Below are 23,539 nucleotides of genomic sequence, written 5' to 3'. Positions count from 1 at the left end.
GGTTGGGCGCGAATATATAGATGGTAAGATAGACGGCGGGGAGGTCGCTGGTGTGGAGGACACACAACGACATCGGGGAAAACCGGGGGGGGGGGAAGGGAGAAAGGCGACGGGGGTGATGTATCCATCGCGCGTCGAGGGTGGAGAAGGACCTGCGCGCGAATTTCCCGCGTTCGTCCAACCTCATATTGATCCCACCCCAGCGAACTCCCTCGTTTTCTAGGTAGAGAGGTGGTGACGCGGCAGGAGGGGAGAGATCCAGTAAGGGTGGTTCGTCGACATATAACGCCGGACCGGGTGAGCGAGCGAGAGACGAAGGGAGAGTCGCAGAATCGTGGGCGCTCCGAGGATGGTCCAGCGAGCGCGCGGGAGTCGTCGTGCTCTCTGATCGGGATTCGCAAACGTGTCGTTGCGTTACTGCCATCATCGTCGTCGTCGTCGTCGTCGTCATTATTATCGCCGGCGTTGTCGTTGTCGGCGTCGTCACTGTGTATCGTGGTGTCGTGCTCTCGTGCTCTCGTGCTCTCGTTATCGAGGAAGTCGGCCCGTTTTTTCGCGTTCACGACGGCGTGCCGCTCCCATTCGTTCGAAATTGCCGACGAGACGTGTTCGCGGCGCGTGCGCTTGTGTATGTGTGTGGTGGAGAAGTTTCGGAAAAGTTCCGAACGTGAGGAATCTCGAAAAAGTCAAGGCGGCGCAAAAGCGTACGGATGTACGAGTGTCGGTCGACGACACCGTTGTTTCGACACTGTACTTGTACGGGCCGATTACAGCATCGTCCTTCACCGTGGTTAATGAGATTTTCCTTTTTTTCTGTAATAATATATCTGTAAGATTATGGCTTAGAGGAGATTGCCGAGCAAATTTCAACGGGACTGACCCTAACTTCGCTATCTAGATTTATGATCGGGATCAACCGACACGATCTCGCGAGAGGTCATCGCCAGCAGGAAAGTGTATAAACGCGAAAGCATTTACGAGGCTCCCTGTGCTTCGCGATTTTTCTGTTTCGCGATTGTATACGTCCGTTTTACTACCACTTTATCACGAGAAGACGAAGTTGTGGAAGAAACTACGTAACGTACGAAATCAAGTTTGCCAATCCGGTTCACGATTATCTCTGAACCGAACAAACTTGTTTTAATTTCCTTAATTTCCTGTGAGAGATCTATGCTTATAAAATTATTCTTAAAAGGCAACAGGAAATAACATAAATATTGGTTATAAAAAATTAAAGGAATATATATAATATATACATTTTATTATAAAAATCAAAAATTAATTATGTACATATATAAATTACATTTATAAATTATGTATGAAATTGTATTGATTTGAAATTGTGTTTGACTAATTAAATTGTCCAAGAGACGTATGTCGCTTTGTATTCAAGCGGCATGAGTCTCTTGAGGAAGAGAGGAACAGAGAGTCGCAAATTAGTTCTGAAACTATACCCGTTATTGAGAAACAGCCTTAGACAGCGACGGGCTTTAGAATGACTCTTAAATTGACCTGTCGGTAATCGAGCAATCAAATGATTCGCCTAATTAGACCGAAAATTGCAGTTGCGACTTTTCAGCTGCTACTGTTTAGCGTAAATACGAATTTATCGCGTTCACGTTGCTATTGCTGAATAATTTTTCGTCTCGTGCATCTTTTACGTTTTTATGCACGCGTCGACTCGATTACACGTGCGATCGCGTGCGAGATACTTGCGTGGATTTATTATACTAAATCGCGCGCGTCTATAGCGATCACGTCGCAGCCGTGACCGATGTAGCAACACGCTCGGGATAAGCTACATGGCCTCGTTTGACGGTCAAAAAAAAAAAAAAAAAAAAAAAAAAAAAAAAAAAAAAAAAATCGATGCAAACATGTTTGAATATGTTTTTGGATCGGAATTTTATTTAAGTTATTTTTTTATTCGAATATGTTGTCAAAGATGCAAGTTAAATTTCGATGATTAGAGAATAGGAAAGGGGCCGAGATGTTTCGAGCACTTTGGGAAAGTTGGCACGAGCGTTGACGCGTAGCAGAAAGTAAGTTGGATGCGATATAAACGGGGAATTACCATCTGTCGGATTTAATGAGCTATAATATGATATAATACTCCAAACGGCGTTCTTCGTTTTGCAAAATATACTCTGCAACCGACATAAAGCCTCTCAACGTTGCGTTATAATCGTTGTATTTACATCCGCGGATAAATAGTTTGTGCAAAAATCCCGCATTTTTACGCGGCAACGACAATTTATAACACGCTAGTAAATTCTATTTTAACAATTAAACCGATTAAACACGCGCGTATAGTTCGTTTAATTTCACATTTAATTATAGACGGATTACGCTTTTTTAATTAAAATTATCTCGGATTCATATCTCTGACCGTTTATTATAGATTAAACTTATTACTTGCCGTAATCAATAAAATTAGCAGTAATTGTATTATTATATTGGCAGATCATACATATCGTAATAAAATATTAAGAAACATGATCGAAATTTTATCTCTCATCGATTGAATTGATGAGACTTTTTGATTCTCTGTCATAATTAAATGCTAAGTGAAATATATATCGGTTGAGATTCATTCTCTATCTATTATCTAGCATTATAAATTTTATAGTTTTATTATACGGAATCCCAGCCCCAGATAAATTCCAACACCTAGCTGGAATAACTCTTGAGAATTTTCGGTACGATTTGTTATTCCCCCCGTCAGTATTTTTCGAGATTTGCCATAGAGACACCGGAACGAAACGGAACTTTCCCGTAGGAACGTAGCTGGGAATCGACACGGGAAATACATCGGAGATTTCGCCCTCGCGAACGATCGATCGATCGATCGATCGATCGATCGACCGACGTCCACGGTCGTCGACGTCGTCAGCATCTCGCAACAAACCCGGAATCTCGTTCCGCGCGTGTAGATACAGAGTCGCTCGTAAACACATCCGAGATGTATAAAACATACCGAGCATCGGCAAGGCCCGCGATATGAAGCCAGGTGGCGAGCGTGAAAATACATATAAATACCCGAGCGTGACTCAAGCGGACCCATTTACGATACGTTCGCGCCGCAGATGCGGGACCGTTTTATCTATTCGGACGCAACACGCGCATTGTCTAGGAGAGATCTACGAGTATTACGAACGCCTACGAGGATATCTCAGACCTGAAAAGAATAATGTATCCACTCTCCATTTTAATATTTAATTGCGATCTGATGTCTGATCGGCTTCTAAAAGCACGAGCAAAGCGGATGAAAATTTTAAAACGGCTCTATATAAATCGGTCAGTAAAAGGAATATGGAAGAAAGGATATGTAATAGGGTCTCTCTTGAAATATTTCTTCGACTGATGAAGATCTCGAAGAGACAATTAAAGCATTAACCCTTGCCTCGCGTGAAGTGAATCAACTGTGCCCATATTATCATGTTTGAAACAGGCGCTTTGGATCTATTCGTGTAATTAAGATTCGTTTAATATAAATTATTAAGTACATCCGTGAGAAAATAAGTAGAGAAGTACTATATGATTAAAATTTTAAACAATTGTTTGTCGCACAAAGTTGAGCGTTTAATATCTAAAAAATGGAGCGTTTTTTTAAACTCATTCGAGTTTTTATTTAATAAGCGTCTTTGTGAGAACGAAACACGAAAATGAAAATTTTTTAAATAATTCTTGTCGCGTATAAAGTTTTTCTTTTAATTAGAATTTTGACGAAATTTTGTCGAAAAAAAAATGTCATTCTTAATTAATTTTATTATTGTATTTCGGTGCATATTTTAATAAAATCTAAAACTGCTTTGATTATATATAGAAGAAAATGAAAGAGAAATCGCCGGGATCGTGAGAACAATCGTATGCGCGGTGGACACACCGTTGTGATAAATCATTAACCGGGCGTATTAATTGGTCATGCTCAAGCAAATTCCGGCTGGTGGTTTTGATTTATCGCCTGGCACTAATCTCGATCGATCGACTGACGATCGATTTCTCGCGACTCGCGAATCGGGTATAACAGGCAGACCCTTGGTATGAAAGCTCGAATGGAATTTGGCGCGTGGTCGATGTAGGCGTAAATAGTTTCGAGGGAAAAAGAAAAAAAAAGGAAAAAGCGCAATACACACGATATATGGTGTATACAATATATATATATATATATATACATATATTGTATATACGAGAAAATATCGCGGTCGGTGACGAGACACCTGTACGTTCGCGTGGCATCGTCGTAAAATTAAACAAACATTTTCGCTTCACATATTTTTATATTGCAATGTTGGATTTTACGTGAAATATATTTTGTTTGGAAAATAACTTTCCGTCGTCGATAAACATGCATCTTCTTCGAAATCTTCGACAGCTTAGGGATAAAAAAAAAAGAAAGAAAACGAAGAAAAAAAAACTGTTTGCGACAAATATGCCTTATGCGCGACATCGATTTTTCACTTGGTTCCATTACCCGTTCAAGCTTCGCAGGTTACGCGATGTAAATTATGCCGACCCACCCGTCAAGTGTCGAAGTGCATTCTATGTACAGTACGAAATAAAACTGCCACGGTCGCGGGCGCTATCTCTATTCTTCCTTGACATATATGTACGTTATAAAACGCACGCGATAGTCTTTTTAATATTATACTGTTTGTACTTTCGCGAAACGGTATTTGCATCTGGGATTAGACATTTCCCGCGGTCCATTTGATAACTATACACGTATCTCTTACAGTCTTATATATTCGTGCGTTACATTATTTTTTAATTTTTCTTTTATCGCGACTTGTATGTGTATTTTAGGTACATTAGCACAAAAGCTAGAATATTTAATCCTATCAAACGTGAAAAGTCCCAATTCTCGTGAAAAATGCATTCCGGAAATTTCCAGCATGCGCAATTCGCCGGGCTTTTATACAGGATCCACCATAATCCCTTCACGTGCCACAAATGGGCGCAGTTTGTCTTCACCGTTTCGTGACGCTCTTCCGTTCTTCTCTTGCATATTCCGCTTCGCGAGCAGTGTTGTCTTTATATAGCTTCCAAGTATATACATAGTTATATAAAGTTTATATATATATATATATATATATATCCAGGCCTCCCTGTTTTATTAATTAATGAAAAAAGAAAACGAGTGAGACCGCAAAAATAAGAGCAAATTTTTCAGCAATTTATTTCGTCAACAATTGTGGGGAAAAAAAAGAACGGAGGATACTTTCGAGGCCACGAAGTTATTTCGTATCTCATTTCGAATCGCTCGAGCGCTTCGCTTCGAAATCGATAAATCATCTCGTACAATCCCGATGCGGCAATTATCGCGAGTAAACATTCGCCGATGGTTACGAAACGGTCATCTCGATATAAACTGCAGTGTGTTTACAATTTGCCAACTCGCTCCGAAACCTTAGAAAAGTGGCACGCGGAAATAGGTCTTTCTTGGACGCGGCAAGCACATATTTCTCAAATCTTATTATAGAATTATGGCATTTGCCGTATTATACGGCACAATGAGGACGTTACATATTTGCCGTTTTTATATATTTATTATACTTGTTCATCCGATAACTCGTTATCTTTAACTTAATCCGATATTACTTTGCTATATCATCATCGAATCAATATCTATCGCGTGAATCGAATATCGTAGTCGAAGATGCGATATATATATTGAATAAGAATCGATTTACATAGTTTATTATCGTCCGTAAATCGAGGATTGAATTGAACTCTGCGAATACAACTTATAATTTTTTCAATTGCCCTTTTGATTCAATCTAATATCTGCGCGTTTTATCTCTTCGTTTGCGCAACCATTGATTTCTTCGGTTGGTTTTTCTATGCGAAGTTGCCCATTTATTCGATTCTGTATAATACCACTTGTGTTATCAATTGTGTCCACGCTTATCTTTAGAACAGAGTTTGCGGGCAACATTTTCCTCAATCGTTGACTTCTTTCCAAACGTGTATGAGAATCGAATAGATAACTTTATCGCTTCCGTTACTAACCGCTTATCTAGTAAGCATTTTAGATGCGTTTATTTTTATCGATCATCTTCGAGACTGTACTTAATTTATTATTTAACGTAATATTTAATAAACATGGTATTTCATTGCACTTATTTCGCGATAATTATTTTGCTAAGTCGGAGTTAAAAAAGATTTTCCTGTGATGTGCGTCATATTCGTGGAGAATAGAAAATCTTGAGAAAATAGGCCAGATCCTTCGACGAAAATAGACACGACGATGTCGAAAGGATTGATGGACACGCCGAAGGTTGCCGATGGCTAAGATACTCTCCAATCTAAAACGATGCGCCTGAGATTCGCTTGTAGGGATAAAAGTACGGAATCGCGAGAGTTTATAGATAGCCGGCGGATAAGAGAGGAAACGGGTCAAGGCTCGAGGCTCCGCGAAGTTTGTTATTATCCCGATTATCGCCTACTGTTACCACGACTAATCTCGCCGCGGCGGCAGCAACAGCGACAGCAACAGCTTTTGCGCATAGCACTTACGTGACAGGGCTGGTATTATATGGCAATAACGAGCGACCCCCATCACGTAACCCCACTTAAGAGCCAAGTTGCTCCTGCGCCGCGCCCGGGGAAGGGCGCGAGGGAGAAAGAAACGGGATGGGGAGGGGGGGGAAATGAAGAAAGTGCCTCGATCTCCACCCATCGTTACCGGATGGTATCCACGTTGTATAACGGACGGTGACCCCCCCCCCCTTCTGTCCCCCTCCTTTCCCTTCTTCTTCGTCGAACTCATGCGCTCATGTTTAACCGTGAACATACCGTGGGGCTAATAGAAAATATACGCTGCCGCCGCTCTCTCTCTCCGTGTGCACACCCCCTTTATTAATATCGACGTTTCGTGCGTTGCCGACATTAATCGTGTAATCGAGCTACGCTTCGGTTAGGTTCAAGGATCATAGCCGGTGGCTGAGGAGCCTCTTCGGTTCTTCTATCACGTGACTTCGATCGCGCGCGGCTTTTTAAGGGGTTCCTTCTTCAGGATGAAGGGCGGAATCATGTCTCACTCGATATTGTAATTTCGCAGTCATAGTGGATCGCGAATAAAACATGGGTTGCCCCGAATCGACCGCGATGAATTAATTCGAAACTTGTAATCAATTTCTTAAATACGCAATGGGTTTTAAGTTTGATGATACGCTTATAAGAGATCTTCTAAGAGTATGAATTTATCGAATCGTAATTTTGGTGTTCTTTTAATGTTTCGCTTTCGACGTTTGAACAATGTGGAAACGGTTACAGCTAGTGTGAAGTACGCAAAAACCATATTGAGGATACGGAAGCGAGGAGATATCGCATAACTTTGATTATCACTGTACGTAATTGCTCGAGCAAGTGCGAGTTCGAGATATGGCGGAGTTGCATACTTGCAACTTAAATAGCCTGGCATTTTATTGATGAATAAACTTCATTATACCGCTGCGCTTAATTGATTAATGAGCAATTACGAGACGATTCTGTATACATGAAACGAGGGGTATAACGGGCGTTCCCTCCGGGGGGATGATAATTCAGCCTAGTGCGACTTGAAAAAACGAATGGAAAGCGCGTTAATTAAATGTACGATGTAATTTCGCGATTTCAAGGTTGTTCCCTGTAGTTTTACGTCTTGCGTTTCCTTTCGCAAATGAAATATTTTGAATAGAAAATTACGAGAGAAAAATATATGGTGAATAAAGTGCGGTTTTTTTAATTGCAATTTGCAATATTTATCGGCTTTCAATATCATTCGGGAATTTTTAATCCGGATATATATGGTGGGAAGAAGGAGCGTTTTATTAGTTTTTTCGATTACGTTCAACTGGGAGGATCGCATTCTCGCAAGCATGAGTCTTCGCATTGCCCGGAGATTAATGGCGGCGTAAGATGGAATCCAAGCGATATCGGTAAACAGTTTCCCATTTATTAAGCTCGAGATCTCCCGCTATGACTCGATTACAATCTAGCCGATGCTCGGATCGGGTGTTACTTTCAGTATTTTTGCGCGTATACCTGCTTATAGTCTCTCCACGCCCTTTAATTATCCACAGCTCGACGCCGAGGTGGGTAGTAGGAACGTTGTCATTATGACTGCGAGCGAGACTACCGTGCTTCTTGTTTCTTCATCGCCTTCTTCTCTTTACCATCTCTTCTTTTTTTTTTTTTCTTCTTATCGTGACTCGCGCAGCTCTTTTGTCTCTCAGAGATCGTGACGTTTTAAACGCTGCGAGTCCCATTGTCCGCTCGGTTTATGATCCGTTCTGCGAAACGCATCGATGTCCCCGTCATCGCTCTCTCGTAATCAAGTTCGCTCTATCAATCTCGAGTTTCGCGCGATTATGTTTCTTTATGCTCGGAAAGAAATCACTTTCTCCCCGGTGAGATTGGACAAGTCTATATCGCGACTTCACCTAGACCCATTACTTTATTAGAGTGGCAATAAAACCGTCGTCTCACTGAGATCCTAGCCGTAAAGTGGCATTAAGTGCCAGCTTTAAGTAAGCTTGTCGGGTCCCGGCAAGGAGTCTACAACATACGGCTCGCGGATGCTTTGTTCGCCACTGGAGTCCTTGCGAATCGCTGCGACTTTACGAGCCGATAGCCGGACAGCAGGCCGACCGTTTCTCGCTGCGTCTATCTCTATCGTATAACTAAGTGCCACAATAATATGTTACTTATCGTGTGTACAAACCGTATAGCGAGCACCGTAAAGCATCGTTGTTGAAACAACGACGACAGGTGGCCACGTCACGCGATCTTTCTCGTTGAAGGACCGGCGACTCGTAGGTGGTTCCTAATAGCTTTTAATGCCACGCCAACGTGATTTAGATGCGCACCGCTGGCCGCTGATTTGCACAAAGGATCTCGACGGTGCACTGACCGTCCTTTCGAGAGGAGAGACCCAGACTGACTCGACAGCGAACTCGCACTTGCCCTTGAAATTCCTCCCGCGAATACCTGCGGTCGCAGCTTTCGGACGCGCGCGCGAGCATAAAGTAAGATAAAGCTCCTATAAAACTTGGGCGTGAAAATAGTGTTTCTTTCTCCCTCCGCGATACGATAGCCGTATGTGACGGATTTTACGCGCGCGCATTCGTAATTCTCTCCGCAGATTTAGACTCGCGTGAATTTTTAAGCGGTTTTACGGAACGGTTTGAATGCGCGAATGTCATCAGACGGATTTCTCTCTTTTTCTTTCTTCTCTCGAGTCTTTAAAATCGGCCGTTCATCCTCTCTGTTCGCTTACCTGGTTACAGAGAAGCAGCTCTACCATGTCGAATCGTACTCTAGAAGAAAAATCTCATTTTTCTAAGAATCTTATTTTCTTTTTTAATCGTTGACTTTCCAGTCTGTAAAATCCGTCGACAAATCAGGAGACGGAAGGCAAAAGTTCTGTAAAGATATAATATTTCTGAAAAAACTTTTTTTTTTTTTTTTAATTTAAATTTTCATTAAAATAGAAATTTGATTTTTTACTATTTCACACTATTTCGGGATCCGCAAGATTTTGTACAAATCTTGCTGCAGTTTTAACATTGCGCACTTCGTGTGGTCCTCTCCCAACATACATATAGATAGTCTCCGCGTCCACCCACTGATACGCGCGATTCTTAGACCGTCTCGGGTTTCAGACGATTCTTTTCCAAAAGGAGCAACGCCACACGGATACACAAACGTCTACCTTCTAGATGTTGTATGCAAATTTCCCTGCCTCCTAGCCGGCACACCGCCAGACGTCGGGAATATGAATCATGCTGCGATGAGAGGCCGCTGCCTCATAACAGGAAATCCGTCCCCGTGCGCGATCGTGCAGATTCAAACAAAGCCCGATGCCGTTCGCCTTTATCCCGCCCTTCTGCCTTTTTTTTTTCCCATCGATCGGCTGCGTCCCACGCGCGCGAAGAAAGCCTCCAGGCTTGCGAAACGTGGGAATTAATATATCGGTGTTGCCAGGGAATTTTAATTAATAATTTCAATGACACGAAAAAAGAGCGCATCGACCCTTTATACCTGCGCGCGCATTATGAATACTTTTAATGCAATTGAAACTTTCATAAACATGGGAAAAGAATAATCTCAGACTTTGAATATCTTGGTAATGCGATTAAGAAACGTGAATATTGTATGGAGACGACGATAAACGAAACGAACAAGTACATATATTCCCATTCTAGCGGCGACACTGATGTCACTCTTTCGGAGATGACCAAATCGGAGTACCGAGGAGTCTTAAACTCGCGTTTTACTTTCATTTCATGCACCGATCCAGGAACTCGCCCGCGAGATATTTGCATTGGAAAACACATGAGTGGATCGATATATCTACTTTTGCAGATACATATGTAATATATATGTAAAATATAAACGCAATATATTTTCTCTTATAAATATATATTGAATCTTCTCTTGCTCGTCCCGAAGAAATGCTTAGATTCGCTAAAAGTGCAAATTATAGGGATCAATTTTCTTGCAGTATATTTTTTACACGTATATATTACATATATATGAAAGACTTAGTTGCCATCCCTCCTAAATCTGTCTATAAATATAACTTATATGTCTCTCTTTAATGTACTTAAAAATCCCTGATGGCGTACCAGCCGCCAATTTGCATTCGCGGCCATCCTTCGCGGCGATTGGCGACGGATGGCACAATAAAATAAACAGTAGTTCGCAACAGTAGACGCAACGGAATGAGCCGCCGTTTATCAGCACGTAACGAAAATGGTCACGCGACCTCTTTGTCGTAGTTCGCGGATAATGACTATGACGAAGACAGTATAACTGCCCTCCGCATCGATGCATGATATCGTAACGTCGTTTCGCGTTCTCCCGCGAGCCACCGTTCCCTCTGCAAAACTCTCGTTGCAAAATAAAAAGGTGCAATTAGGTCGGCGATTGTGCGAAAATTAGTTGCACGTAAAGACGAACGTGCGTGCGTGCGTGCGTGATCGATACACGATCGGCTGAAGTTTTCCTTGCGAAATGTCCTCGAAACACCGATTGACTCTGTTTCTTAATATATTGTATATTTTTTTATAAAATTCTTTGTGTTGGCCATTCGATATAGATATTTCATTCATGAATTTTAACGGAGTGTCTTTGAATATCCGGTGATTCTGAGATACTCTGCAAAAATTCTATGAATAATCTTCCGCCACTATTAAGTCACATTGGTGTGGGAAATTTTAAAAGAAGCCAAAATATAATCACGGATAATTCGTGAGAAAATTACGGAAATTTCCATAAATCACCATTACATCGTTTAAAACATCTCTGAGTGTACATAAAGATACGATCGACGAGGCGACAAACGTTCAAGTGTGATGATTCAATACGACGCTAAGAAATCTCGACAGATCGGAATCATTTACGACGAATCCTCGAGTCAAACTCTGAAGCGAGAACTCTGACTCTTTCAAGTAGACGCGAGATCTCGATGGCGAAATAAATATAGCCGTTGGACCAAATATTTCTCTAGATGGAGCTTTCGGTTTGTTCTGTAAAATCCGGAGAAATCGAGGAAATGTCACCTTAGTGAACTCGTTATCGAGATTATCATATTAGACAATTAAACGAACAGAAGATAACGTTGTATAACTTTAGTCCGGTGAGATCGGAAGAGAAGAAAGAGCGTGTCGCTCTCGCGAAGATGGACGCCCTTGAGCTGCAAGCTGCCTTGGTGAAGCTCGACCCGGCCACCACGGTCACGCCCATCGGTACCACCATGAAGCTAGTGCCGCATCATCGCGTCGCCTTTACCGTCAACATCGACGACGAGGGCGACATGACACTGGAAGATTCGGTTCGGAAGGACGACGTCGAAAAGTCACCGGCCGAGACGGCGTCGTCGGTGTCGCGAAAGACGCCGGGCAACTGTATGGGCGGTTTGACGGCGAGTCATCATCATCAAGGCAGCGGCCAGCAGATGGGTGTCTCCAAGTGTGGCATCGTCGAGGTCAGGTGACGCCAGCCGCCCTGCTACGGCGTCAACATGATTTACCACACTTATCCGCCGCATCGTGGCAGCAAGCATCACGCCAAACACCACGCCAAGGAGAAGAGGCATCATCATCATCACACTATGCATCATCAGCATCACAGAGCTCATGTGGTAAGCCGTCTTGAGTTATGCACGCGAACAAAGAGGCAACGACGACGACGTCATCATCGTTGTCATCGTCGTCGTTGCACGTCGAAGGAAATTCTCTATGTTATTGTTTGAAGGTTGTTTAGTTTTTTTACGCGACTTGAAAATTATTTTGTTAGCGATGTATCAAAAATTAGCTCGCTGATCTGTTAAAAAATTTCCCATCGAATTATCTCATATCAATAAAAATAATAAAACGACGCGCTGTTGCACGTGGGAAGGAGACGCAACATTCGCAAGATCTTTAATAACGAATTCTATTCTTCCTGTGACAATTTCGTGTTTCGTGCTAGCGAAACGGATGTTACAAAGGACGTTCTTTACGCAATTCGGAATTCGATCGAAGCCTCTTACAGCATTCAATAAGAGATGGAAGAGCATCGTGGTAACTCGTATTTCCTTTTCCTCTCGAGAAATTTAACTTGCGGCGGGTACTTGTATAATGCATTTCATTTAACCGTATTTTCGCTAAAGAACGAATGCGTATTTGAGAAGGTATTGTGTTTCGTGTTTTTCTATACATACATGAAGAATAAATAATGCAGAAACTTTGCAAAGCGCACGAGTGAGCAAATGAGCCACACGTATAATAAAAAGATGAATACATTTATTTCTTCGAAATAATTCTAACGTAGTTTTAACTTTTCATTTTATCAATCTGCAATATACATATATATTGTATAATTAGAAATTAATCCACAATATCATTATAATATTTATCGCACACACATGGCAAATTATATCAAATTATGAATTATTAATAATATCAAATTATATCAAATTATATCCTCGCAATGTTATTTATCGATATTTTAAATATTTTAATAAATGAAAATATCAAATTCAGTTTAATTAAAAATAATACTGTATATATAGATATTTGAAAAATTAGAAATTAAATTTTTATATTTATTTCGCGCGCGGAATTAAAATCTCTAATTTCAAACCGCCCAAAAAGAACCTGTACGCGCATATGTCAAAATTAATATTTAAACGACCGCGCGCAAATATATTTTCACGAGTTTAATATTAAATATTTAATATTATGCTAAATATTGAATATTGAATAGGCTATTTTCCGCATTGTTGCGTAATTAAATGTAGCCTGCGCCCATATCGTTCGTTCGTGTCGTATCGCGCGGACGTTCTTTACAGTTTATAGCCGTCGAACATGTATTCGTTGTATGTATTTCTCGCTCGTGCGGCGAGTTTCTTCCATGAATTTTTCTCGCGCAACGGTTTCCTCGCAATGACAAATGTGTATCACCGAGTCAGCGGACAATGCGACACGCTCTGGCTGGCTGTTCTGTTCGCTTCGCGCGCACGCGAAACCGCCGTATCCGCAGGTATAATGCGCGGCGATACGAGCGTGTTCCGTGACGAAGAATACGTACGACATGTACGCGCCGAGTGTCTGGCCGATGTACGTAAGAAGCGCGCGCTCGCCGCTTTATTTTCCTAGCGGTAATTTTGCAGAGAAGTAATTAACGAGCTCGCAGGTGCAATCAGCCGCGCGTTAACCAGATCCCTCTCTCGTATAACCCCGCAAACAGTAGATTAGCATGTTAATTTTTTAACGGGGCTTCGTTGACCCGCGCCCACACGCGGGAGTAATACTTTTTCTCAGCACTCGACGACTCGAAAAAAAGATATGCATGCAAAATGAGAGTTTGAGCCATAAAATAACAAGGGCTGTTAATTCAATTTTATATTCTTTGTCCTTTTCTTTTGTTTACTAAAAATTTAATTGCGTCGAGATGACATTTACTCCGAGAATAATAATTCCGAATTGTTTTCGCGTCTTCGTGATGAAGGATGCTTGAATTGTACCTCCGTGGAGAGGATCAATTATCGAGGTCGAATCGACGTATCGCGCGAATACACCACGTATCTGTGTGTAGGCGCGTGTTTCGAGTGTGTGTGTATATATACACCTCGGCGCGCTTGCAGCTGCACTTAAGCGAGACATAATAGGCCTATCGCGAGCCACTCGTCTACTTCATCGTCAGAGCGTCGCTCGCGGCCGCGAGGATCGACGTTAATAGACGCGCGTTTGCGGAACTACGAAGTGACGAAGGTGGTTCCGTAAATGAAGAGGCGAATAGAGAGCGTCGCGTAGTAATTTACCGATGCGTCTCATTTAGGTAATTGCCGCAACTCGCCAACTTTGGATAATGATATCGACCTCGCGTGAATCGTGATGGATTTCGCGAAGCGATGGACCAGCTTCACGTATCGCTTATTTCTTTACGAGACTTATTTCGGAGAAGCTAGTGCTTGAATAAATGGACAAAGAAAAAAATATTTGCTCTCTCGAATCGCTAAATAAATAAACGCGTATTTCGCGCGTGCATTCAATCGCCATCATCATGGCTTCCACGATTCGCGGACCAACGCGCGGCGCACGTGCATTAATGATGCATACACGTTCGTTTCCCATCGATTACGATTGTGACTCGTGAACGAGTAAGCCGGTGAGCTTACCTTTCATAGGAGAGCGCGAGACTTTTCCTTCTCGAAACACAATCGACCGAGTATCCGCCATCACGCGACTCGCCGGCTCGGTATTGAATTCTCGGAGTAGAAGGAAGAGAGATGCGCTCGCAGAGAGCGCGCATCTCGCGTGTGTACATATGCACGTATGGGAGGCACGTTGCCGCGTGTGTACATACACATACGTGACGTACACGTACTTCCCGGAATCATACATATTGGGGGATTCTACGAAGGGTTCGGCATGTACCGGGTGAGCAGATCGATAATATGGTCCACGTAACTAGGACGGCGGTCTTCGTCGCGCTTCGATCTCTCCCTTTCTCTCGCGCACAGCGATATATTCACGGCGATTTTATTTTTTTTCGCTCGCACCACAATATGTACGAAATAGCTATAAATTTTGCCGTATATTAGAATAGACGGTTAGATTTATCGTTATCCTTTGTGCAATGGACGGAATTACAATTGTTGCTTGATATTATGCAATGGATTAAATCTCATGTATGTTAAATCATGCATCATTGTTTTGAGATAATTAGCGTTAGAGATCTCGTATTCGTGAATTCGGACATATTTCGTGTATCTTTATGTGTTAATTTTCTCAAGTTACAATACCTTTATCGCATTTACTTGAGCAGGTTCTGTCCGATGTGCCTTCTCTCTGTCCACGGTAAAAAAAAAAGGATCGCCGACCGCCACTAGGGTCAGACTTTCAATTAAAGCTTAAGTCGGATCTTAACGAGGCTTAAAAGAATCGGCGCGCGGATGCAACGAGTACAACACGTGCTTATACACGGCAGGTCGAAGACTTAAGCCGGATCGTCCACCTCGGTTGTTCGAAGGGACGAACATGCTGGCTCGGGCTTCTATTTTGACCGCGCTGATATTCAAACGTGACGTGTACCGATCGATTCGCATATCTCTCGCGTCTCATAAAACCGGACGAACGGATTGCGAGATTTCGCCGAACAGTATCGAGACTGTGATGATTCGACATATCGGCAATGAGATTCCCGACAAAGATATTTAAGCTTCTCTCGTTGCAATTATGTGTGTAATCGCATAAATCGCGCGGATTCGATTGCACGGAATCGAGTGAAAAATGAACATTTTAATTTCGGCGACAGCGGTGACCTTTCGAACGCAAGAGAGTTAATCTACGGAACGAGGTACAACATAAGGTAACATTGCAAGCTTATCGATTTCAATGTTCACGGTAGCGCGATACAAGGCTACTACCACACGTGGACCATTCGTCTGTTTCATTAGAGTCGACCTAATTAAACGCGTTCGCGTTAGAAAAATATGCGGTATGGCGTACACTACGGTAAACAGGTATTAATTTGAGAGGTTCTCTTTTCCGAGGAAAATCCTTCTTGCTTTTTTCACGGGAATAATCGAGCTCCCCGAGTTCTCTCCCGAATCGTTACCCTACCCGGCTTTTTCTCTTTTTGGTCGTTTCTCCCCGCGGGACACTACACTCGCGATAGATATCTTTTCGCCGCGACTGACAGAGCCAATTTTCCAGTTTCCAATAAATTAGTCGGCATACTATACTAACGCTGCTCCGCGCCTCGGAACATCCAATTAGTCGGATCCGCCGTCGTCGTCTCCTCCGGGAACCGCCCGTAAAAATATTTACATCCGCCGTTTTGCAGGATGTGCGTGACGATGGCCTCGCGTGATCCTACAAAAGTCATCGAGACAGACGCATAAAGAAACGCAATTTCGCGCGGTAATTCCAATAAGAAACGGTGACAATTGTTGATCGTCGATCATTCGAATCGATCGACATGTTAACTTCAAATTTATCCGTAAGGTACAAGAAACATTTCTGGAAAGTATCACTTTGCTGATTGTTACAATTATTGTAGTGTACATTGAAACGGCGTCAATTTTTCTTTCACGGTGTAATATCTATCTTCGGATGAGTCGGGATCGCACTGTGACCTTGGCCCGAAAGTTCGCCTCTCGTCGGTTATATTTATCCGGTGGTGGTGTCGTGCGTGTGCGTTTATATGGTGGTTTCTCAACGTGTTGTAAAAGAAGCAGGGGCGATATACGTAAGCCGATGCGCGCCTCTTCGTAAAGAGCAACTTGCATTAATTTCGGGTGTCCCGTAACTTTCCGGCGTATTCGCGAAGCGCGCGCGCGGATCAGATATCAAGTCCTTATTAAGATAGATCTTAATGAATATTAATCGTAGCAGAGAGTCATTCGCAGTGGATGAGAACAACGACGATAATCGCGATCCAAGTTTGAAGATTCTAAGGAGACGCCCCTAAGTGCGATTCTCGCAAATTGCGATCGCCGACGCGACGGCTTCGCAAAAGCACACTGGGTATGTAACGGTGCCGTTCATTTCGCATCATACGCGAACGCGATTCGCAGTTGAAGACGGTGATGGATTAGGCGGCGGCCACGATTTATTCTGACGCTAATACTTGCATGGAGAAATCGCTCGCGCGCGGGAGATGCGAATTAATCAACGTATATAAATTATGGGAAGACAAATGACATCCACTTTTGCGGATGAAACTTTTCGTAGACAAGATGTAGAAGATAATCGAAAAGTCAGATCGTAGCGATCTCTATGTGTCATATGTGGATTATCGGGATTTCGAATCTAATTAATTTTCCTCGTATACATGGCGATAAATTTTCTCGCTAAGATAAACTACGAAAAATGATTCTCCCGAGTAATGCTCTTGATAGATTCGTGGATCATCAGTTATTGCGCGGTATGATTTACGGTAAAATATATCACGCGGAACGTGACGACGCGATGCCGTCGTCGATCAAAAAGAACTATATCGTATCTCACATATGACAGAGATATATCTTTGATAGAAGGCGAGTCGTCACGTGTCTTCGACACGAATATCGAAGGGAGATTAAACAAACAAGATTTTACGAAGCCCCGAGGCTTTCAGCTGGACACGTGTTGCGGTCTGGCATCTGGATATTATTTCCAAAAATGCATTTATCGCATAGAATTTATTTCTCTTGCAAAAAAGACCGTGCGAATATATCGATCTGCGACTGCGAGCACAATAAAAATGATAATTACCTGGTGGACGCTCGATGTGATCTCCCTTCATACCGAGGATTAAAGAACACGTGCTAACACGAGCCACTTTTATCCCGTACTCGTGCAAAGGATGATAATCTCCTCATCATTGTTGTACGCACCCCGACGAGTACATTCATGGATAATCTAATAATAAAGTTTACGATATCGGTGGTGTTATCGATAGAAGGGCAAGGGTATGCTTCTGATACAGGATATCAATCACATGCTAGAATAATAAATTTAAAAAAGAAAACTTTTTTTTATCTCAATCTTAGTCATTATATTATACATTGTATTTCTCACATTGAATTCTTTAATAATTCATTTCCGAATAACTCTAATCCAATTATTGAAAATTTAGATCCTTATGATCTGCGAATATCTAATACTCGTAAAAAATAAAACACATTTCTGATTATAAAATTTAACAATATTACGACATCTTAAATTTATTATTTATTCAATTATGCATGTCATTAAAATATTATAAATATTTTATATGTCTCGTATTATAACACATATGATTTTACAAAATATCTGTACGTATATTTTATTATATAATACAATTGTGTAATAATCTTCTGAGAAGAATAAGTAAAAAACAGCTTGATATCTTAAAAATTAACAACACAAATCTTATTCATTTTATTTTAACGAAAAATTCACAATTTATCATCTAATCATTCTATTCGGTCGCCTATGTTAAATTTTTCAGTCTTTAAAATAGAATTTTCAAAGAAGGTCGTCGGTTTGATGTCGAATGTGGCTTGTGAATAATCTGGCATTTTGAGCAGCGTCGCTTCTTTGTACAAAAGCTAAAGTCCAATGCGGCGGAAATTGTGCATATTATCATTGCGCGGGCGTTCTTGAACGATGCTCTTCCCGAACGCTTTATCGTAGATGAAAGATATATATCGTCCGGCTGCAGTACGCGGCAGTTTCGGACGTTCTTCGTTAACTTCCATTTAAATTCATTATTACCATGTTTAAACACGTACACTACACACTCTTTCCCGTGCAAATACTATTATCTTATTTAACGAAGCAACAGCGATTTTCTTCTTCAGCAGGACTTTACGAATGTTTGAACTTTGAAAAGAAACGTATTTTATTCGTAATATTGTAAAAAAAAATTAATATCTGCTTAAAAAAAAATTAATTTAAATATTAATTCGATATAAAAGAATATGTAAAATCGTATATTGTTGGGAAATTTATTTAATCCGCGTATTGAAATTGAAGCGGATTAAAGAGTTAGAAGAGTCCTTGCTCGTTGAGAACAAGGTAATAAAAAAAAAAAACGTCGGAAATTGCAACGGCGGACAATGACATTCCAGGGACGATATTAATCAGAAATTACAATACGCGCGCTCGCCGGATGAGAGCGCGAATGTTTCGGCACGCACCCGCTCGCACGCGCTTACGCGTCACAATCATGACCGCGTACGCTGGTATTCGGACCTGCACGCATTTCGATCAGTGGCTGGCCGACCATCCTGCCCGAAAGACGTCTCGAAAGAACCTCGCGAGACGCTCCAAGAAAAATCGATCGGCGGAGCTCTTCCCTCCACATCCGCCGGATGCCGAGGAACCGGTCGACCACTTACGATTGCTCGTTTCGCGTGGATTATCGTCTAGTTCGGTGTTTCCCAGACAGTGTTACAAACAAAAATTTAGTGATCCCTGTTTACGGTGAGATTAAGGATTTCGTGAGGAAAAAAAAAGAGTCTTGTACATCTATGTATTATTATCTTTGTTCGTTTCATCATATCCCGATATTTAACAGATCTCTTTATCTGCTCAATTCAAGGTCAGTTTTTTTAAGATGTTATATAATATTTGTAATCTTTTAATTGTCAAAGAAAGAATAGAATTATAATTTAATAATATTATCTCTAAAGGTATACCATATATGCCATGACTATAAATCAGATTCGAAAAAAAAAAACTATGGCCAAATTTTACTGGGAAATACTGATCTAGTTGATTCCTCGACCTCTTCTCTCTAACGAGATAATTTACAGTCAGGAGTTGAGGAATTCAAAATCATCAGGCACAAGTATCGCTATTAATTCTTAACATATGTACAAATCATCTGACGAACCTGATCGTTATTCGCGAAGAATTGGATATCGTTCGGAGCGAAAGTGGAAGATTATAAAATGCGGATGAACGTGGGTGCATTCTCGTTTCACAGCTTCAAGAAGGTGAGAACGATCATGGTATTTTCGAATAAGCGGCTTTCGCGCGCGCGTGCCTTTCCCAATCTGAATAGTTTTCCCTCGCGATTCGCCGCAGGATTCGCCGCGATTTCGCTTCTCGTCCGTTTTATCATGGCACCGGGCCAGCATCGCCGCCAGCTTCGTTACCACAACGAATGTCGCGAGCGAGTATTCCTCGTTCTCCTTCGCTCTTCTTCGGCATAGCTGAACGGCATTATAACTGCAGGAAAAAGATTCCGACGGCGGTTTCTAATTTGAAACTGGTTACGTCGCATGAAGCGGCATTTTCCCTATTTTTATCCGCGCTGCATGTAGAAAATAGACCGCCTGTATTTTATGACCAAAGGCGACATACTTAAGCGGAGAATTATAACGTTCTCGGGCGAGATATGACGGGATGAAAAATCGGTGAAAAATGCGATGAAAAACATACTTCACTCCTCCTTCTCTTTTATCAAATTAAAATTCTATCTAGCATATTCTTTAATATACATCTCATTGAGACTAATAATTTCAACTATAATCAATCGTAGAACGTGCGTCACGTTTTATGTCACAAAAGATTTAAAAAAAAATTTGAAAACGCGTCATTTATAAAAAAAAAAAAATACATTACTCGCACGAACAACCCTTGATATTTGACCGGTTTTTCCCGATTGGAAATACGGAAAGGAAAATTAAAACGCATCGGCACATGCGCTCGAAAAATAGTCACTGGCCGGAGATAAAGAAATCTCATCACATCGCACGTGATATACGCTCGTTTCATTTTCTCAGTGTATCGTTCACGTAGATTCACGGGGATTATACCTGACGCCGCGATATTGGATTACCGGTGGGAGCTGGCGACAGAAACAGAGAGAGAGAGAGAGAGAGAGAGAAGGAGAAAAAGAGAGAAAGAAAGAGAGAAGTCTACGCACACAATGCCTCGCGCTTTTAATTTAATATACGAGTCGGGGGAGAGTCTTCGGCGAAATCCAGACGCATCAGTACCGAGTCGACCTTCCTGCGATGGCGAGGTGAGTCCGGTTCTTCTCCTCCTCCTATGCTCGCGATAGAGAGGAGGCCTTACGAACAGACCACACACGCATCCTCGACTCGTGTTGTCGCGCGCTGAGAGAAAAGCCGAAGGGTTCGGTCGGTCCTCTAATTAAAATTCGCTCGCAACGGCCGGCTTCCTTCCATGCCTGAGGTTTTGTTCTCATTCATCGAGTACTGCAGGCGCTGTCTGCCATCGCCGTCCGTAAGTCCAATTGTGATCCGTCACTTTCTCGTTGTCATTTTTTTTTTCTTCTTATCAACGCGAAAGACACAGTTCATTGCGATTTTCGAACGCGGAGTTTAAAAGAAAACGTACGAAAAACTCCAAGTGCGTGTCTCTCGCTCTCGTCTTGATGTTCGACGATTCGAAAATTCGCCCATCGATGAAGAGCAGATTCGTTTCGCGATTGACTTTTAATCTCCTTGGCGGTATCTCGCAGCTCTCTGTACCGACAATGAGTGGAGATTTCGCTCGTTTGTTATAAACATGTTTTTCTAATTCGCGCGGCTCGATTCCGCTGATACGGAAACAGAATACATGTAACAGAATATATCATATCGGTTTGTCGATTTATAACCGTGCCGTGTCTTATCGAGGATTTTTCCTCACTGAGAAGGTTCCCCGAGGAGATTAATCGCTCGCGCGAGAAATTACTCCGACCGAATGAAATTCGCGTCGATATATATACCGGAGTGTGTCCTTTTCCACGCCGAGTATCCTTTCTGAGGCTGGCTTTCAATCGTTGATATCGTAAATCAACATCCGTTCTATCTAACACGTGACTGGTACAGAAACCAGGCATCGGGTGTCAAAAAGGAGATCATTCTTGTCCGGCGGATATGTCAACCTGTTCTGTGATGCCGGTCTCTCTACAAGACATTTTGGTAAATATCTCCAACTTTTTCTGATATTGCTCGTGGTCGCTTAAAAGATTTATTAACAGACTGCTTGTAGCAAGTAACTCTGATATTTCTTAAGTAATCAAATGCGATTCGCAGTAAATCGGGTTTTTTTTTTTTTTTTTTTTCATTAATACTGATACACGAATTATCTTTTCTCCGCTTCGTCGTGTGCACATAATTCCCATAAAATGTCTCTCGTCTCGATAATCGAACGAATACGTTACGGCTTTGCTATATATTTATCATGAATATTCGTTGTGCAGTGAAACCAGGCCCTTTAATTAACTGTCACTTTGAAAAAGATACGTTAAATACAGTTTCGTTCGAAATATGTTTCTTTACTCGAGAAACAAAATTGAAACATATCATATTGGTAAACGTTCCTTGTAGTAAAAATAATTTTCTTGTAAAAAACAAGGTTTCTATACCTTCTTCCAAAACTTCATTATATCGGTTCCTCTCTTTTATCGAAATAATCGATTTAATTTATGAGAATTTAACAAAGCGCACATATCTGAGAATACGTGCGTCGTTCTCATTGTCCGCCGTCCGAACTTCCAGGTAATTGATGTTAACGTTTAATGAAATTCCGCGAACGAAAGAAAAGCACAAGGGGCCGTATTGAAGTTACGAACGCGCGCTTGTTGCCTACCGGCCTTACGCTCAACCGGTTACACTGGTTTCGCGAGAAAAGAAGCTAAAAGGAGCATTATGGATAGAACTTCGCCCCACTCGGTATTGGGTAGAAGATGCATAAAAAGGGAACGCGTTCGATAGCAGCTGCTGTTAAATTCACGAACACGCGTTACGTCATGTATAAATGATCGCGCAATATCGCAAAAATGGTTAATTGGACTTTTCATTTCTATCAATGACGAAAATTTAAAACAAATTAGCATTGTTATTCGGTAATAAATTGTTCACGTAATTTTTTCGATGTTTCTCTGCAATTGGAAAACTTTATTATCCTTGATGCAAAATTGCTTTGTTACCGCATATATTTATATAATCGCAGTCTATTAACTCGCTATATTAATCTTCGAAAATATAAATTTATTTAAGGCACAATATGATTTTACGCTTCACTAAAATGCTACGTCTCATTCAAAATGAAATGTTAACACGCGAAATGAATTTACATTTTAACCAATACGTTTTTACATTTTCTTGTCATTGTAACAATACTAACACGCGGGACGAAAGCGTTTAAAGGAAAAACAGAAACGGGAGATAGATCGTTCGGAAACATGGATTGGTACCGTGCACCTCCATATTTTTCTTCCATATTTCGCAATTTGACATTTCGCATTTTAAAAATACGTGTCTACATACATGTGTAGATACATTTTCGCAAAGTAAAGGTGCACTGACATTTCGGCGCTCGGCGCCATGATGTTCCAATACATTAATTCCGATAAAAGCTCGTAAACTTTTCAATATACATATATATACCGATATCATTCTTGAAAAAAATTATTTTTAACGATGCCCCTCGACCTTTTACTTTCGATTGTGTTTTCCCTTGCGTCGAAAATGTTGCGTGAAGCGTACAGTTACGCGCCTGCGAAACCGTACGCATGTCGCGGTTGAAATTATTAGATCCGTGTTAGTCAGCTGTACACAGGGTGAGAGTTCTTTCCC

General features: G+C 41.5%; 2 protein-coding genes across 4 annotated transcripts in view; both read left to right on the top strand.

Moving 5' to 3' along the window:
• The window catches only part of LOC138938290 (uncharacterized), a 139,221-nt gene that overhangs the window by 61,350 nt on the left and 54,332 nt on the right, over positions 1-23,539 (top strand). The window lies entirely within an intron of this gene.
• LOC138938294 (uncharacterized) lies at positions 142-12,061 on the top strand. 2 transcript variants are annotated; one of them, XM_070305158.1, is made up of 2 exons: positions 142-790; positions 11,306-12,061. In XM_070305158.1, exon 2 carries the CDS (start codon positions 11,666-11,668, stop codon positions 11,978-11,980), a length of 315 nt encoding a protein of 104 aa, XP_070161259.1. In that variant the 5' UTR covers positions 142-790; positions 11,306-11,665; the 3' UTR covers positions 11,981-12,061. The 2 variants fall into 2 exon arrangements, with proteins under 2 accessions (XP_070161259.1, XP_070161258.1); XM_070305157.1 differs by having other exon boundaries at positions 142-1,081.

Source organism: Polyergus mexicanus, unplaced genomic scaffold, assembly GCF_030449975.1.
Source record: "Polyergus mexicanus isolate NDT 795.1 unplaced genomic scaffold, iyPolMexi1.0 SCAF_12, whole genome shotgun sequence".
Taxonomy (NCBI): Eukaryota; Metazoa; Arthropoda; class Insecta; order Hymenoptera; family Formicidae; genus Polyergus; species Polyergus mexicanus.
The sequence above is the reverse complement of the archived record's forward strand: the minus strand, read 5'-3'. Positions and strand labels throughout refer to the sequence as shown.

Excerpts from the sequence above, each read along its gene's own strand:
- LOC138938294 (XM_070305158.1), top strand. The coding sequence starts at position 11,666 with ATGGACGCCCTTGAGCTGCAAGCTGCCTTGGTGAAGCTCGACCCGGCC.